Source organism: Buteo buteo, chromosome 10 (genome assembly GCF_964188355.1).
Source record: "Buteo buteo chromosome 10, bButBut1.hap1.1, whole genome shotgun sequence".
Classification (NCBI taxonomy): domain Eukaryota; kingdom Metazoa; phylum Chordata; class Aves; order Accipitriformes; family Accipitridae; genus Buteo; species Buteo buteo.
The window spans coordinates 7,013,779-7,030,177 of record NC_134180.1 but is presented as its reverse complement, the minus strand read 5'-3'; the positions used below and the strand labels follow the sequence as shown (position 1 = coordinate 7,030,177).

At 41.1% G+C, this 16,399-nt stretch overlaps 1 protein-coding gene across 2 annotated transcripts in view; it reads left to right on the top strand.

Annotated features, from left to right (window-relative positions):
• TEDC1 (tubulin epsilon and delta complex 1) overlaps nt 1-16,399 on the top strand; it is a 92,530-nt gene that overhangs the window by 19,604 nt on the left and 56,527 nt on the right. For both annotated transcript variants that reach the window (XR_012651966.1, XM_075038379.1), the window contains exons 4-5: nt 1,849-2,019; nt 8,306-8,404. Coding sequence is in view for 1 of the 2 variants with exons in the window: in XM_075038379.1 (XP_074894480.1) it covers nt 1,849-2,019; nt 8,306-8,404 (270 nt within the window). In the remaining variant the exon portion in view is untranslated. The remainder of the gene's footprint in view (nt 1-1,848; nt 2,020-8,305; nt 8,405-16,399) is intronic.

The window sequence follows — 16,399 nt, the reverse complement described above, 5'->3', positions numbered from 1 at the left end:
CTGAACCATGAAGGTACTTAGCTAGGACTGCAGCACCCTAGGACACAGTGCCTTTTGATTTAGGGGCACGGGGCTGAAGGCATCTGAGGAAAAAGAGTGACACTGCAGTTGTTGCAAAGGAGATACTGTCTTTTGTTTTTTTTTTTTTTTTTTAAATAAAAGATGAATTTGTGCCTTTAAAAGGAAAAGCCCTTTACCAACCCTGTGCCCCTGTGATTTACAGCATGCATTTATCTGAGCCACAGAGCAAAGGGAAAAAACCCTGTAATTTTGATACATTTTGTTATGTGACCAGAACAGCATTTTTGTGCTTATAGATAATATGAACACTTACTGTATTAGGGGCGCTGTCAACTGAGGTGATATTTAGGTTAAAACAAGCATTAGGGAGTTATTTGATCATAGTTATAGATATTCTTCTGCTGAAATCTGCATTTAAGGCAAGATTAAACTCTCTTCATTTTACAGTTTGTATTTTTAGTTTAGGATCCAAGTTGGAATTACATTCAAGCTTTGCCTGCCAACTGAATCTTTATAAGATTTTATTGAACATGAAAGTATGTGAAGCAGGGAAGCACATATGTTTAAATACCATCAAGGTCTATGGGTCCAAATATCTGCTTAAGTGTTTTCTTGAAAACAGTCATGTTTCAAGTAGTCTTTTTAAATTTCCACTATAAAGAAATTTCTTGAGAGTCCAACAACTGGGAGACACTTTCTTAGCCGGTGAACACCCGTTCTGAATAATCAGGTCTTCGCAGTTCTGTGTTATTTCTACTTCTTAAGATACGCTGTAGTAAAAAATTTGGAATTACAGATTCTGTTTATTGTATGTACTTTCTATAGACTGGATGAAGTTGACAGCTCAGCCTTACTTACTGGCATCAGAAGTAAAACAACCATGTCTTCCTCCCCTTTTAATTTGCAATCTGCGGGAGTCTTAGCTGAAAAGGGAGAGAGAGATCTGTTTGTAAACGTGAATGATCTCTTTGTGCAAGAGGCTGGGGGAGGTGGAATTCCCCCATGTTCCTTGGGAAAGAGATATGACAGAAATGTCTTGCTTTATGCCATCGGCCAAGCAGAAATTTCTTCCAGAAGATGGAGATGGTTGTTGGTTGTTTTTTTTTCTTTTTTTTTTTTTTTTTCCTGCAGCAGAAGGAAAGTGGGACAAGATGAACAAAAGGAAACTCTTTGCTTCTCCCTTCTTTCTTCCAAGTTATTCTAGAGAAAGGCAAAACAAGGCAAGACAGGTGGTGCAGCTGTAGTTGGGAGTGTCTCTGGACTCCTGGCCAATGTTAGCTGCATGATTGTTTCTTTTCCTCTGTCCTGCAAGAAGGGAAATGCTGGATGGAGAAAGGAAAATAGCTGGGCAAGCACAGGCCCACAATTTTGTCCCTATATAAGGCATTGATTTACAAAATAGGGTCACCCAATACAGCCTGCAGTACTTTTGGGAAGATACTGGGGGAGCTAAATCTGTTTTTTATGTTCTTTGATTTATTAGAATCTAGTCAAAATATAATTTTTTCCCATCTGGGTAAAGAACATGCTTGTTGTCTCAGGAACACTGTGTCTTCCTGGGTATGGAAAATGAAAGACGGGAGAGGAGACAGTTCACCACGTCATAGCTGAGAAGCTGGTATTTATTCCAGAATTCAGTACTTGTTTAAACTGTTCCTAGTCCTGTATTCGAAAAGATTACAATTTCTCTCTACTGCTGGGACTTACTTCTTTTTTTGGGATTTTTTTTCCTCTTTGGCCTGTTTGTCTTGTATGTTCTTCACTACTGAATGAATTGAAAGTGTTGAAGTTAACTTAAAACATTTTGGTATTCTCTTCTGCTTTTAGTGTGAAGATGATCTGCCTAACAGCCAGACAGGTACAACTGAAATAGCACCTGAATATGGGCTTGAAGACAGAGTAGATGTTCGATACCTTCAGTGGTTAAATGGGAGGCTGAGGTTCCAGTGGCGGAGTTTGCATGCTCAGCACCAAGAGCAATGCAAACTTTTGCACAAGGTAAATGATTCTTCTAACTCACTGTGGCATTGTTGATTATTTAAAAGCCTTGTCAGCTACTGCTAAATGTACAAATTATTCTTGTTTGCTAGTTCTGCATTTTCTGTAGATAAGAGTGAATTACTCTGAATATAAATACCCCCACCTTTTCAGGGGCAGAACCATGAGAAAATGAAGTATGTACAATGTTCATAAGGTTATAATTGTTGTATAAAAGTCTCTCTTGCAAGTTGGCACATTAGTCACTTCTGCAACCAGAGGCTGTCTCCATTTTTCTCAGAATATGCCTGGTAGAAGCAAGACAGAGCATTCTAGTCCCACAGACAAGAAGTAGTGATTCAGAACTATAAGTTCACCTGACATGTGGATTCAAAATATTGAGCACGAATGTTGAAAGTAATAGCAGCAAAATAAAATGCAGTTTCCGTTTCTGAAGTATTGGGAACATATGAGCAGAACCTTCAAAGCAGAACCCAATCTGCTTTTAAATAAGGTATCAACAGTGGTCTCTACATTGCTAAGATTCCAGTTCTGTTCCCATTTACGAATGATGTTTATATGCCTGTCTGAAAATCACAGACATCTGGGAGCGTCATGTCTGCTTAGGACAAAAACAGCCTGCAGTCCCAAAGTTGAGAGTGATGGTGACTGCAGAGACAAATTTAAAGAAATGGTTCTAAAGATAGTCCTAGAAGTTACTCAGTAATGTTTTCCCTAGGCCCCCTTTCTCCATCTCTCTTCAGGTAACTTATATGGAGCCACTTGATACTGTACCCAGAACCTTCAAAGAAAACCTTTTTGAGAATAAGAACAGTTTTGAGAAATTTCTCCTCAAAGAATAACATCAGAAAGTTGTCAGAATCGGAACAAGAGGGTTTTGGATGAAGATGCCTTCTTGGTTTTAATCCTGTGTCTGACAGAGCAATACTGAAAACTATAATGAGGTTACATTTTGTTCTTTACATGGATTGATTGCTAGGGAAGATGTCTGATTGACAGCCCAAGGGAAAGATCAGATGCTGTGTGTGCAGCATCTAAAATAACCTTTTGCTTCTCATTGCCCACTGTGAATGTGCTTTCCTGATCTGGGAACGAAGATAGCAATTCACCGTAAGTGCAGGCGCAGTCCTTGGCTTTGGCACTGAGATTACAGACAGTGATGCTATTGGAAGAGGTAGCTTAGTGATATAAAACTCAAATGAAATGATTGGCATCTTCTTCCCTTGATAAGCTACCTCTATTTAAGATATGCTGATTTTTATAGTAGGCGAGGCAAATACCTCCATAACTCATCATCAGTGCTCTGATTTATGTAGTACTTGGCAGTGACAAATCATTAGGCAGCTTCAATACCTCAGCTTGCAGTTAATGAGGCCAAGGAAGAATTAAGAACAGGTTGAACCTGGGGCCTCGAGTACAAACAGAGATACTCTCAGTGGTCCAGATCAGGCACTGAAATGATGTGCTGATTGGGCAACATGGTAAACTTGTTGACGGGGGAGATGATGACCTCCTGTGGGCATTGTACTTTGAAATAAACTTGGACTTTTTTCTCCCCTGTGGCTATCTGAGGAAAAATGTTTGCTAAAGTTAGGACTGTCACAGTCAGGCAAATGTAAGAGGTTAGTTATTCTGCAGTTCCCTGGACCACAATTTCTAGAATCTGGAAGAATAAGGAGGGAGAATATTTCTGTCTGTCTAGTTTCCCAAAAGCTGCCATTGCTGCCTGCTCCAAGAGTCATCACTGGACTAAACTGAAAGCAGTAAGCAGTGCTGGTGATGATTCTTGCTATCAGACTATGTTCTGCAGTGTATGTAGAGGGCTGCCATCATGGATGCATACATGGGAGGATAGATTGGAGCCCAGCTCCTCCATATGTGATCACACATTGATATTATGCATGCTCAAATATGTATGTGCAGCTGTGGGAGTTTGTTCAGAGCTGTAATAAAGTGCAGTGCTCTGATTTATATTTTAGTCTGATTTAAAAACAGGAAAATTGAAAGGTAAAAGTGACTTTGGAAGGGACTTCATTAGAGTGCCACATTAATGTTAACATTTATGGTAGCATAAAATATAACATACTTACACAATTTAACAGCTGCATAAACAATAATTGATATTTCCTGACTCTCTATAGAGAAATTGTCTGTGCTACTGCATTAATTTTAAAACTTTTAAACTAGTCTGTGTTAGAAGACTGAGCTGACCCAATATGACCTCTATATGAGCTGCTGCTTTTCTCATATAAACCACAAAAACAGTATACAAAAGGCTAATGAGTGTTATGTTTTTTAATTATGCTGACAGATTTACAGGGGGCTTTCTCTACAAAATGATAATTATGGCTTTTACTTGCTCTGTTTAATAACTTAACAGGTTATGTATCTCAACTGTGGAACAGTCTTATTTACTGCTGATCACGAGCTATAATTTTTGCCAAGTAGTGGCGACACTTCCACAGATTTCATTCTGTGACTCACACAGGCTCTAAAATACCATATTCTCTATTTGGGGCTTTCTGAGAAAAACACATCACACTTGGAAAATATGTTCTTATTCAGGAGATGACTGCTTTTCCACTCTGTACTTTTTTAGTATGGATATTGCTACTGGAAGTAAGAATTGTACATAGAGGATTCAGCAAGAGGCTACCAAGATAGTCAAGGACTAACTAAGTTGGGCATGACCTCCAAGAAGAGCTTGTTTGCTCTCATGGAGAGGAGGCTGAGGGAGAGGTCACCTAATAGCTGCCTTCAGCTATTTGATGGGTAGTTACAAGGGTGGTAGTCACAAAGAGTGATCCCTGGTCTTCTCAGCAGTACCAAAAGACAAAGGGGAAATGGCTACTGATTATAACTCAGCAGGTTCAGACATATTAAAAAAAGCTTCTCTGGGATGATGGGAAGCATTGGAGCAAGTCACCAGAGATGCTGAATGGCCTCCATCCTCAGAGGTTTCTGAGACTCACATGCAAAAAGCCACAAACTGATGTTAGTGATAGGACTAAAGACCTCCAAAGGTCTTTTCTGTTTCTATGATTTTGTGAAAAATTCTGAATTGCTTGGGTGATCAGGGACATGTACTTTCAGATTAGAAGTGATGACTCATGTCTTAATGAAATAATACTCCACTGCCTGAAGAAAGGGTAAGGGAGCAGTAGGAGGGAAATATGAGGGGGAAACAAGCAAAAATAAATGGCTGTTCTTTCTCTAAAGTACACAAAGGATAACTGAAACTGATTGCTGGGGCCTCTATCTGCTCTGTCCTGCCCGCAGCCACTTAAGGTTGATGGTATGAAGTTCTGCAGCAACCAGTGTAGGTTACTGAAGAGGGAAGCCTCCCTGGAGCTACAGCCAGTCATGTGTTGGGAATTGCTTGATAGGTGGTCTTGACTGGCCATTCCTCTTTGCTAGTTCTTCTGGTGAGCTGCTTTTCAGTGACTTCAGCTCCCAGAAGGCATGCTGAAGCTTACAGACACACACATGTCCTGCTGTAGGAGGAAGACTTCCTCAGGCTCTGGTGCTGAGGAATTTTGCAGCCTGAGGCTATGAGCTGTTGAATAACATTATGATGCCTTCTCAACGTGGACTGGTTGGCCTGCTTTGAAAGTAGAATATAGTAATACCATTATAATTCCCTCGAAATTCTCAGTGGTACATATTTACCTGATACACGTTCAAATATATGGAAGCGTGAAGGATAAATTACCGTGTTAAGGCACGCCTCTTGGTTCCTTCTGTTCTGTTTCTTCCTCCTTCTGTCAAGTGCCAGAGGAATATCTATCTAACTGGTTTTTGATCCCTCTTGAATTCATAGGGGAGAGCAGCTGGTTTTAGTTGGGCTTTGAATTACTACTTAGCCTTAAAAAATGTGAATGAGAAACCTTGCATAGTTTCAGAAAAACAGGTAGGAACCTGTATAGTTTAAAACTGGCGTTGTATTTTGGGTCTGTTAAATGCACTGTGCCACAATCAGTATGTGTAAAGAAACAGCAGAAAAAGTGAGTTTCTGCAAAACTGATGGATTTCCTGTGGGTATTTTCAGCTATCCTCTATCCACTAAAAGACTAGGACAGAAATTACACCTGAAATAGGGGAGGGTTAGATAGGGTTCAGAGGTGGATTTTGTTAAGCAGTTGAACATCTGATTGTGGACTCTGTGTATAGGTTAGTAGGAATAAAATTATATTAAATGGAATTTTTCATGATAGAAGAAGAGTTTAACATTGTCAGATTATGGTAAGATGACAATAATGGTTGTAATATGCTTGGAAACTGTAAGAGCAAGAGTTGTATTCTGTCAGTAAGAATGCAGAGCAGCACTGGGAAATACCTCCTATGAACGGAGTGGTTTCTTGTGCCTCGTCTAAGATAAACAATATAAAATAAGATGTATTACAGTGGATTGGATTGGTCGTATCTATATATCTGATGTTGTAGCAAAAGAGTAAAGGACAAGGACAAAGTCTTGATCTCTGAATAATGGAGAGACTGGTGCTGGGTGATTACCTCATTGTCAGTAATTTATGGGTGAGCTAAACTGCAGTTGTTAGATGCATCTGTATCTTGGCATGAAGAGTCTACCACGTTACTCTGTAAATTACTACATTGGTTAATTGTATCTTTTTTGTCTTGAGATATTTGGTTTGAAAATCTTTGGGTTTTTTTCCCTAAAGTGAATTTGCCATTAGATCTCAATAGCATATTCTTTAATTCAGTAGAAGTTTTTCCTCTTGTGCAAGTGTGTGTGAACTATGAACAAGCCCCCTTTTCATCTTCTCTTAGGTGAATTAGACAAGCTGATCTCCCTGCAGGGTGTCTAAGCTCAAGGGCATTTAGGAATTGGTACTGGAAACTCCCCAAAAGTGGTGTGCATTGGGGGAGGCTGTGCCTGTACTCTCATGCAAAGGTTAGTGTAAGGTTAAATCAGACCTGCCTCAACCTCAGTCAATTCCAGTCAGTGCCATGAAGCAACAGCTGTATGTGCTCTGTCTCTCACTCTCTCACCTGCTGCTTTTACCTTGGTACCGTTTCCCTTTTTAAGCCTTCTTTCATCTTCAGTGTGTCATTGTTATCAGTAACAGATTGTAAAAATATAAATACTGGATTATTCCAGTATCCATCTAGTCTGGTCTCAGGGGAACACCTTATTCCTCTGTTGTTACAGCTTTAGAGTATTTGTTTTGGGCTTTAGCCAGTGGTGCTGCTGCAACATACTTTTGAAGAGGGGCTGAAATTCATTCCTGGTGCTGGAGGCCCAAAGGTTTGGCAGCCGGAGTTACACAAGAATGCAGCAGGGAGAGGAGTGGCAAGTAGAAAGGAAGAACATTGTGTGGGGAGGTGCTCTTTTATTTTTAAACTCACATAGCTCTGCACATGTGACAGATGGTTGTCACCAGAAGTGAGTTTTGGGAAAGGAATGCTAAAATATTCTGAAGTTTCAAGGAAGGGTTGATAATTACCCAGTGCCTGTCAACTTTAAAATAGTTGTCAATACCCAAGTGTATGATAAAGTTCATATTAGAATAAAGGAAGAAAAGCAGGAAACATTCTCTGTCTTCTGGCAGAAATATTAATGAAATATGAGCGATTGTCTGACAAATGTGCACTGCTATCTTGTTTGGCAGCTGCAGTTATTACAGTAACAAAGGGATCAGCTCTGAATAGGAGGAATTGCTTTTTATTGTTCCCTTGACTAACTTGGGAAGCTTCTTCGTCAAGTAATTGATGATACCATCACCAGCGCAGCTGGGACAATGTCCCAGTAAGCGAAAGCCGACAATATATAGCAGCAAAAAAGTAACTTACTGTAACTAGGTAGCACTTTCTGCTTTAAAGGAAGAAATCAAAAATTATTCTGAGGGTATCCTTTACCTCTGTTAAGACTTCTGCTATCTGTGTAAATGGTTTCTCCTTTCATGCTATGCACAAGAGCATGTGTAGTGTAAGGAAAAAGACTTTCAGAGAGGAAGAAAGAGAAATCTTTCAGTTTTACTGTGGCAGCAGCAGTAGCAATTCCTGCATGTGGTTCTGGTAACAATACCAGATGGACCATTTTATAAGATGATTGTGGTGCATGATCGTCATTTCCTGCAGCCTGTTTTGAAAAGTTCTCTTGTATTGGTTGTAGTAGTTACATTTGTACTTGTCCATTGGGAATGGGCTTGTAACCACTGGTTCACATCACCATTCCAATCCATGCAGCTGTTAGATGGTAGCTAATGATGTTGTTGATGATCTGGTCCTTGTACTGACAAATATCTTTTAAATGAATCTATTGCAGATCCATTTATTCACTAGTGGCTCCCATATGGACCAGACCCTTGGACATTTTTCTGTCACAGAAACAGATCTTGTTAGACAACCAGAGAACTACAAACAGGTAATGCTTCTCCTGTAATTCTTGGATGCTTAGTATGCTTTACACAAACATTGTTCAGCAGAAGACTGCACTCCTTGTGTTTAACTTGGTTTCCAACAGAAATAAGGGCTTATATGTTGAATTGTCAGTTTCCTCACTTACAGCTTGTATTCACCAAATAGTTTCTTCCAGTTTGATAGAACATAGACACGAAAGTATTAGGCTAAGTTTTGTAAAAACGGTAGATTGTAAAAACGGTAGACGGAGTGGGGAGAGACCTGACTGAATGTGCCACTGAAGAAAAGGCTTGTAGAATGAAACATTCTAGATCAGTTGGCTGACTGCTGTTGTATACTACCAGTAACCACATCTCAGCCTGCCTGTGACCTTGCCTGAGTGGGTTGTCTGTGAGAACATGGAGCGATCTGATTTATGTCTCCAGGAGAGCCAAAGCACGTCTGATGCTAGCATTCATTAGTTCCAGAAATTATACAAGTTGACTACCTTTTTAGTTAGTAGTAAGGGGCTTTATTTTGAGAAATATTTTAGAAGCACAGAATGGTTGAGTTTGGAAGGGGCCTATGGAGGTCACCTGGTCCAACCCTCTTGCTCAAGCAGAGTCACCTAGAGCAAGGCTGCCCATGACCATGTCCAGATGGCTTTTGAATATCTCCAAGGATGGAGACTCCACAGTTTCTCTGGGCGACCTGCTCCATGCTCAGTCAGCCTCCCAGTAAAAAAGTGTTTCCTCATGTGTTCAGACAATCTCTTACAACATCATTTTTCCTAGTGTACTGTTTTACTCTTAAGTATATATCTCTGCTGTTCTGAAATACTCAACTATCATAAATGTTTCGGTTTATTATTTGAAGTAGTACAATTCACATGTTTTAATACCATATAATACATTTGTTTTACAAATCAGTTTGTAAAAGTTCATTCTATGTGAAACTGAAACAAGATTGAAATTTTAAGCTCAGCCCTAACAAAATCAGTATTTGGGAAATTTCTGCAGTCTGTCCAAACCTGTTTAGTCAAAGAAGATATTCCTTCTGCTGCTACCTTAAGAACAGAAGTGGGCATTGTAAATACCATGCACAAAGAAATTCAGAAAAGTAAATTTGAAGATGGAAGATAGTCTTATGTTCAAACCCCGTAAAGTGCATGTTAATCTTTCATTACTGAGCATTCCTTGGATGAATGGTTCGCATCCAGCCTCTTGATAAGGTTCAGCTGTTTAGAACATTTTCCTGGAAAATTGTTGTTTTTCTAGATCAAATGGCTAAGTCAGCTTGAGATTTCTTTTTCATTCCTGCTTCAGAGTCCCCCTCCTACGGTTTGCTCAGCAGCTCAGAACACACAGCAGCACAGTCCTCAGAAGCCTGTACTTCATAGTCTTCCAGAGCTTAGCAAATGTTCAGAAAGTTCTGGTGGGCTGGTACTAGAAACTTCCAGGCTACGTAGAAGGACTTTGCAACTACCTTTTTGCAAGCCTTACCCTGAATATGTCGCTGACCTGTTACAGTACAGCATAACGATACTCTAATAAAGCCTATTTGATTTTGACTGCACTGATAATGAATCATTCCAGTTTTCTTTCTTGCATGCTGCTTCCTTTCCTGGATGTCTGCTTCAGGTGTGCTGTTCAGCGGAGGCTCAGGATAAAATGGAAAGAATCTTTTTGTATTTTAAATATTGTGTTTAGGTGAAAGGCTATAGTCAAGAAGGTTTAGTGGGCAGTTATGTTGCTTAGTTAAAATCTGTGGAGTCTTCATTCCACCTTTCGCAGGCTTAAACAGCAAATATATGAAACAAGGGACACCCCTTCAAAACAAGGGTGATCACTGAGAGTGACAGAGACAGGGTGGCAGAAGATGTTTTCTTCAAATAAACTATGAGTGGCCACAGTCTCCATCTCCAGCTCCTAGGCTCTAACAGGTGCAATCCCAAACAGGTTCCAGTGCCAGTGCACGTGTGTTGGAAATTCTTTTCTTATGTCACTTACTGCTTAAACTGGTCCAAAATTGGAATTGTTTGTCAACATAATCAGCTGTGAAATTCTTAATCTCTTGAAGCTCTCAAACCTTTTCAAGAAACAGGGTTCCTCTAGGCTGCTCTCTTGTGCCCAATTCTAAAATAAACAGGAAAAATTGCAGGAAATTATCACAACACTTCAGTATACATATTTTCGAAAGACTTAAAATTCTCATTGTCATCATTTGAGCAGTCTTTGTAGTTTTTGTCTCCCCTTACCCTTATTTCCCAAAAGCAGCTTCCAGAAGTTGTATGCTCAGTATGTATAAAGAGCCCAATATAACAAGGTGGTGTGGACTTGAAAATGCAAGGCTGTTTCAAGCATCAGTTTTCCAAATGGATATAATGCTCAATATGCAAAGTGATGCTTCTTTGGAAAATGTAATAAAAAGCCTCTAATTTTCAAATATCTTGATAAGATTAAGTAAATTATGCATATTTGAATAGCTTGGTTTTCAAATATTGGTGCAGATGGCAGCACTCTGCCAAATGTTTTTTTCCAAAAACTGTGAAATAATTTTTTCTCTTTAAGTAATGTGACATTTCTGTTAATGTTACCTCAAATAACAACCTGCTGCATGGATCAATAAAAAGAGCAAGCATGTCAATATGTCTTACTGTAATGCGCCCCTGTTGGTGGATGGTGTTATGAATTCCTTCACATGTTAGGCATCCTTCAAAGGATAGAAATGCAAAGTGGATTGAAGTGTCAAAAATTAGCTATCACAGAAAGGACATTGGGCTGCTTTTATTGAAGCCTAGAGTTCATTTTCATCAAAAATATCCCGCTAGATAAGTTGCTCTGACCTGTAATAAAACAAGAGATGTTTAGTCTGACAGGAGAAGTGTGATAGGATACAGATAGCTGTGAAGTTGAACTTCAGTTTATGAAATGGAAAAGTCATGCTACTGCTTTTCTATAAAAGTTGCACATTAACTTGTTTAAAATGTTCTTCCCTTGGATTTCTGACTATAAAACTTTTAGTGCTTTTATGTACAGGGATTTTACTGGACATTATTATTCTTTTATCATCATAAATGTCTTTGTCAGATTCATAGAGCTGGAAGCTTTCCAAGCGTAATAGTTTTAATTACGTTTTTCTCTGGTGAGGCATGATCAAAATTCCAACTTTTCCTGCGGTTTGGCTTGACTGTGGTTATATATATATGTGTGTGTGGCTGTGAGTTGCAGGTCACTGCTGTGTTTAGCTCCTGAGCTGCCCAGGGGTGTTGGTGAATGGGAGGTGATGTTATTTCAGCTGGTGTTCAATTTCCAGTTGAAGTACGTGCGCGTGCTTATGTTAGCTCTTGACCTCTACATGTATGTCCTTTCTTTCCCAATATGCTGTCATGTGTTTTTGAGCACTCCCTGGCTTGCAGAGTGTTGCGTGAGAAATGTGCTGGTGTATTGGGTCTGGCTGAGATGGAGTTAATTCTCCCCATAGCAGCCCTCGTAGTGCTGTGCTCTGCATTGGTAGCTAGAAAGGTGTTGATAACACACCAGTGTTTTGGCTACTGCTGAGCAGCGCTGGCACAGCATCAAGGCTGTCTCTCCAACATTTTTGCCCCCCTCAATGGCAGGCCGGGGCTGGGCAAGATCTTGGGAGGGGACATAACCAGGACAGCTGACCTAAACTAACCAAACAGATATTCCATACCATATGATGTCAGCTCAGATATAAAAGCTAAGTAAAGGGAGACGGAAGGGGGGCATTTTCGTCTTCTGGAGCAACCACTACGCGTACTGAAGCCCTGCTTCCCAGGCAGTGGCCAGACATTGCCTGCTGATGGGAAGTAGAGAATAACATAATTTGTTTTTCTTTGCTTTCGCATGCAACCTTTGCTATCACTTTATTAAACTGCCCTTATCTTGACCCACGAGCCTTTTGTTATATTTTCTCCCCCCTGTCCAGCTGAGAAGGGGGAGTGATAGAGCGGCTTTGGTGGGCACCTGGCATCCAGCCAGGGTCAACCCACCACAGTCCTTTTTTGGTGCCCAACGTGGGGGTTACAGGAGTGGCTTCTGTAAGAAGCTGCTGGAAGCTTCCCCTGTGTTCGAGAGAGAGCCTATACCAGCCGGTTCTAAGACGGACCCACCGCCGGCCAAGGCTGAGCCCATCAGTGATAGTGGTAATGCCTCTGTGATAACATTTTTAAGAAGGAAAAAAAAGTTGGGACAGACGAAAATGGCAGCCGGAGAGAGCAGTGAGAACATGTAAGAGAAACAACCCTGCGGACACCAAGGTCAGTGAAGAAGGAGGGGGAGGAGATGTTCCAGGCGCCGGAGCAGAGATACCCCTGCAGCCCATGAAGACCATGGTGAGGCAGGCTGTCCCCCTGCAGTCCATGTAAGTCCACGGTGGAGCAGATCTCCACCTGCAGCCCGTGGAGGACCCCACGCCGGAGCAGGTGGGTTCCCGAAGGAGGCTGTGACCCCATGGGAACCCCGCGCTGGAGCAGGCTTCTGGCAGGACCTGCGGATCCGTGGAGAGAGGAGCCCACGGAGCAGGTTTTCTGGCAGGACTTGTGACCCCGTGGGGGACCCATGCTGGAGCAGTGTGCTCCTGAAGGACTGTACACCGTGGAAAGGACCCATGCTGGAGCAGTTTGTGAAGAACTGCAGCCCGTGGGAAGGACCCATGTTGGAGAAGTTCATGGAGGACTGTCTCCCGTGGGAGGGACCCCACGCTGGAGCAGGGGAAGAGTGTGATGAGTCCTCCCCCTGAGGAGGATGAAGCGCCAGAAAATTACATGTGGTGATGAAATGACTGTAAACCCCATCCCCATCCTCCTGTGCCGCTGGCGGGGCTTGGTAGAGAATCCGGGAGTGAAGTTGTGCCTGGGAAGAAGGGAGGGGTGGAGGGAAGGTGTTCTGAGCTTTGGTTTTATTTCTCATTACCCTGCTCTGGTTGATTTGTAATAAATTGAGTTAATTTTCCCCAAGCTGAGTCTGTTTTGCCCGTGACGGTAATTGGTGAGTGATCTCTTCTGTCCTTATCTTGACCCACAAGCTTTTTGTTATATTTTCTCTCCCCTGTCCAGCTGAGGAGGGGGAGTGATAGAATGGCTTTGGTGGGCACTTGGTGTCCAGCCAGGGTCAACCCATCACAGCTGGTAGTCATTTTCTCAGCAGAAGGGCCTCAGTAGTGATGGTTATGGAACCATTTGCCTGCAAGGCCATGCTAGAGCATGCAAATCGGGGACAATTACAGCACGGCAGCATGCCACAGCCTGTACATTGCTAGGGACCTTGGATGTTCATTGTGTCTTTTCTTGAAAACCTCTTGTGTGTATCACTTAGGGTGTGCTACAACATAGTCTAGAGCATCTTGAACGTCTTGTGTTTTGGTAGATTTTCCAAGCTGTATTGGTAGTGCTCATTTTTAAATGGTTCCCCATGCCAACTTGTATGGGGCTGGGCAGCTGCTGTTATTTGCCAGCCTGAAATATCTCAGGGCAGAAATGGAGTTCTGGTCACTGGCACTGTGGCTAAAATAGTTTCGAAGTGTACTGGGGAGAACATGCAGAAGATGTGGCTCGGGGTAAGCAACATCTGCCCCAAACTTTCCAGGTTAGTATGGTCTACCTCTGAGGATGCAGTCACATTCCTCTTGTGACTGTGAGGACAGTGGTTGTGATGTGTGACTATTTGGGTAGGTTTCATCATTGTGAGCACAATATAATCCCACTCTTGTCTATGAAACCCATTTACCTCAATTCTGCATTGCAGTGTCACCAGTTCTGATGTTTTACCTTGAGCTTGAAAAAATGTATGTTGCGCTTAAGAGTCATTAAATTAACTTTCTCATCAAATTGTTACCATATGGAGATCAATGAACTTTGAAGCAAAGAAGCCTAGTCCTTTGGTTTCTTCTGTCTCTTGATATACTGCTTTATAAGTGGAATTCAATCTTGCAGGTTTTGTGATTAGCAGAGATTAAAAGTTGTAGTCAGAACTCAGGTCATTGGTACAATGCTGGTAGTGCTGGAGTGATCATTGAAATTGTAATGAGTAAAGATGACACCTTTAAATGCCAGTAGATCAATTTACTGAGTGTGACAGCAAATAAATAAGGCAGCCGTCTGCCAGACGGACATGCAAAGAAATTCACAGAACCTGGATGTGAATAGCTAATAATTTTGGTTTAGAATTTTATGAAAAATATTTATCCTTGTTGATCACTAACACGTTTTAAAGGGAATTTATTTGGCTTAAGGAACTAAGGTCCTTGGTAGCAAGTAAATAAGAGAAAACAAATAGTCTGTCTGACTTTGCATGCATAATGTATGGTCAATTCCATGCCCATAAAAAATTCAGGTGAGCTTTAGCTCTCCAAGCAGCAGGGATTGGGTGGGATGGGATAGGATGATATGGGCATAGCATTGGTCTGCTTTCTGGACTGTTCATATATTGGGGAAGGAAGCCAATGTACAGTAAGTGTATTGCTTCCTTCAGTCAGATGGGACTCCATAATTTCTTATTGGGACATTCAAGGGGTAAATGAACAGGTTGTAAGATAAGTTGATTGTGGACCCTAAATCTTGTAGCAGTTTCCATTTAAAACATCTGTCCCAGCTGGCTGTTACAGATGGGTGACAACAGGTTTATTCTCTGTGAGTAATAGCCCATGGTTTGAATTCATGCAAAGCACTGAAGAGCTTCTGTTCTTTTCAGAACAAGTACGTTCAGATTGGGAGCATTAGGAACTGATAGGCTTTGAATTTTCAAAAATGTTGAACGTGCATTTACTAGTTACTTTGCATGAAATTTGAGTCTTCAGTTTGTATCATGCCCGTACACATGTGGGCTTTTGCACTACTTGCACAAAGTCCTCCTGATCTGCTGAAATATTTCGTCTGCATAGGCATGTTAAATGGTAAGATCAACCAGTATATTCAGTACACAAATACCATGTGAGAGTTTTTGGCCCATTCTGTCCAAGTGACAGCACCACCTCCTGGAATGTATGTGAAGGCAGAGCAGCAAAAGTGAAGTCTGTTATCTAATACAAGTTACTCAGCTGGTTACTGAATAATTACTATGGTACTGCATTATCTCCAGAAATGGATCCTAAGTAACTGACCATCTTGGATGAAAATGGAATAACTATGGCAGGATAATTCCAGCTGCTGTGTGCCAGGCTATATTTGGTGTCCTTGTGCTGGTTGTCTGAGACTTCGTGGAACATTCCTGGTGGTGACAGATGCTGCAGGCAGGTGCTAAATGAAAATAAACAGTTAAAACCCTGCTGCTAAGCTTGACATTGTGTCACATTACTGATTTGACACAGACCTGTGCTAGTATGTAGTATTTCTGTGATCAACCCTGTTGTGGTCTTGTATGGTAGGGGTGAAGGATATGTAACCTTATTTGAATTTCTGAGAGTCTGCTAGGGGACCATCTGATATTTTATGATGTCCCTCCATCTGTTGTACAAGAAGCAGTTGAACCAACACATTTCTCAGTGTGTAGATACCAATGGAAAAAAATCACATTTGTGCTATAGTCCGTGATGCTGCTGTGTAGATTAATTCAGGAAGCGAAGGCTTGTACTGCATGCAAATTCCAGAAAAAAGATTTGTTCTTTTCTGAAAAAATGACCTTGAGCTTCAAGGACAAGCTGTCTTCATTGGTATAAATTGTCATAGATTCATTATCTTCTGTGATGCTCTGGCAACTAATTCTGTTTGATCTGGCCCTCAGCTTTTTATATGTTCATTGCTTCATTCCCTTGGTAAAAGCCATAGTTGTCATTTCTATCATGGAATAGGACCAGTATTTCGTGTTGTCACTACCATTCTAATTAAGGACAGCTTTGTCTATTTGTTATCGTGTTTCAGTTTCTTGAAAGGAAAAAAATACTTGAAATTTCTCAAGTGGACCCTGCATAAAAAATAATACAGCATAAAGTTCAAGAGTAATTGCATCGGGGCTTGTGAGTATTTGTGAAAATGTGGGGGTTTTGGTTTTGTTCTTTTTTT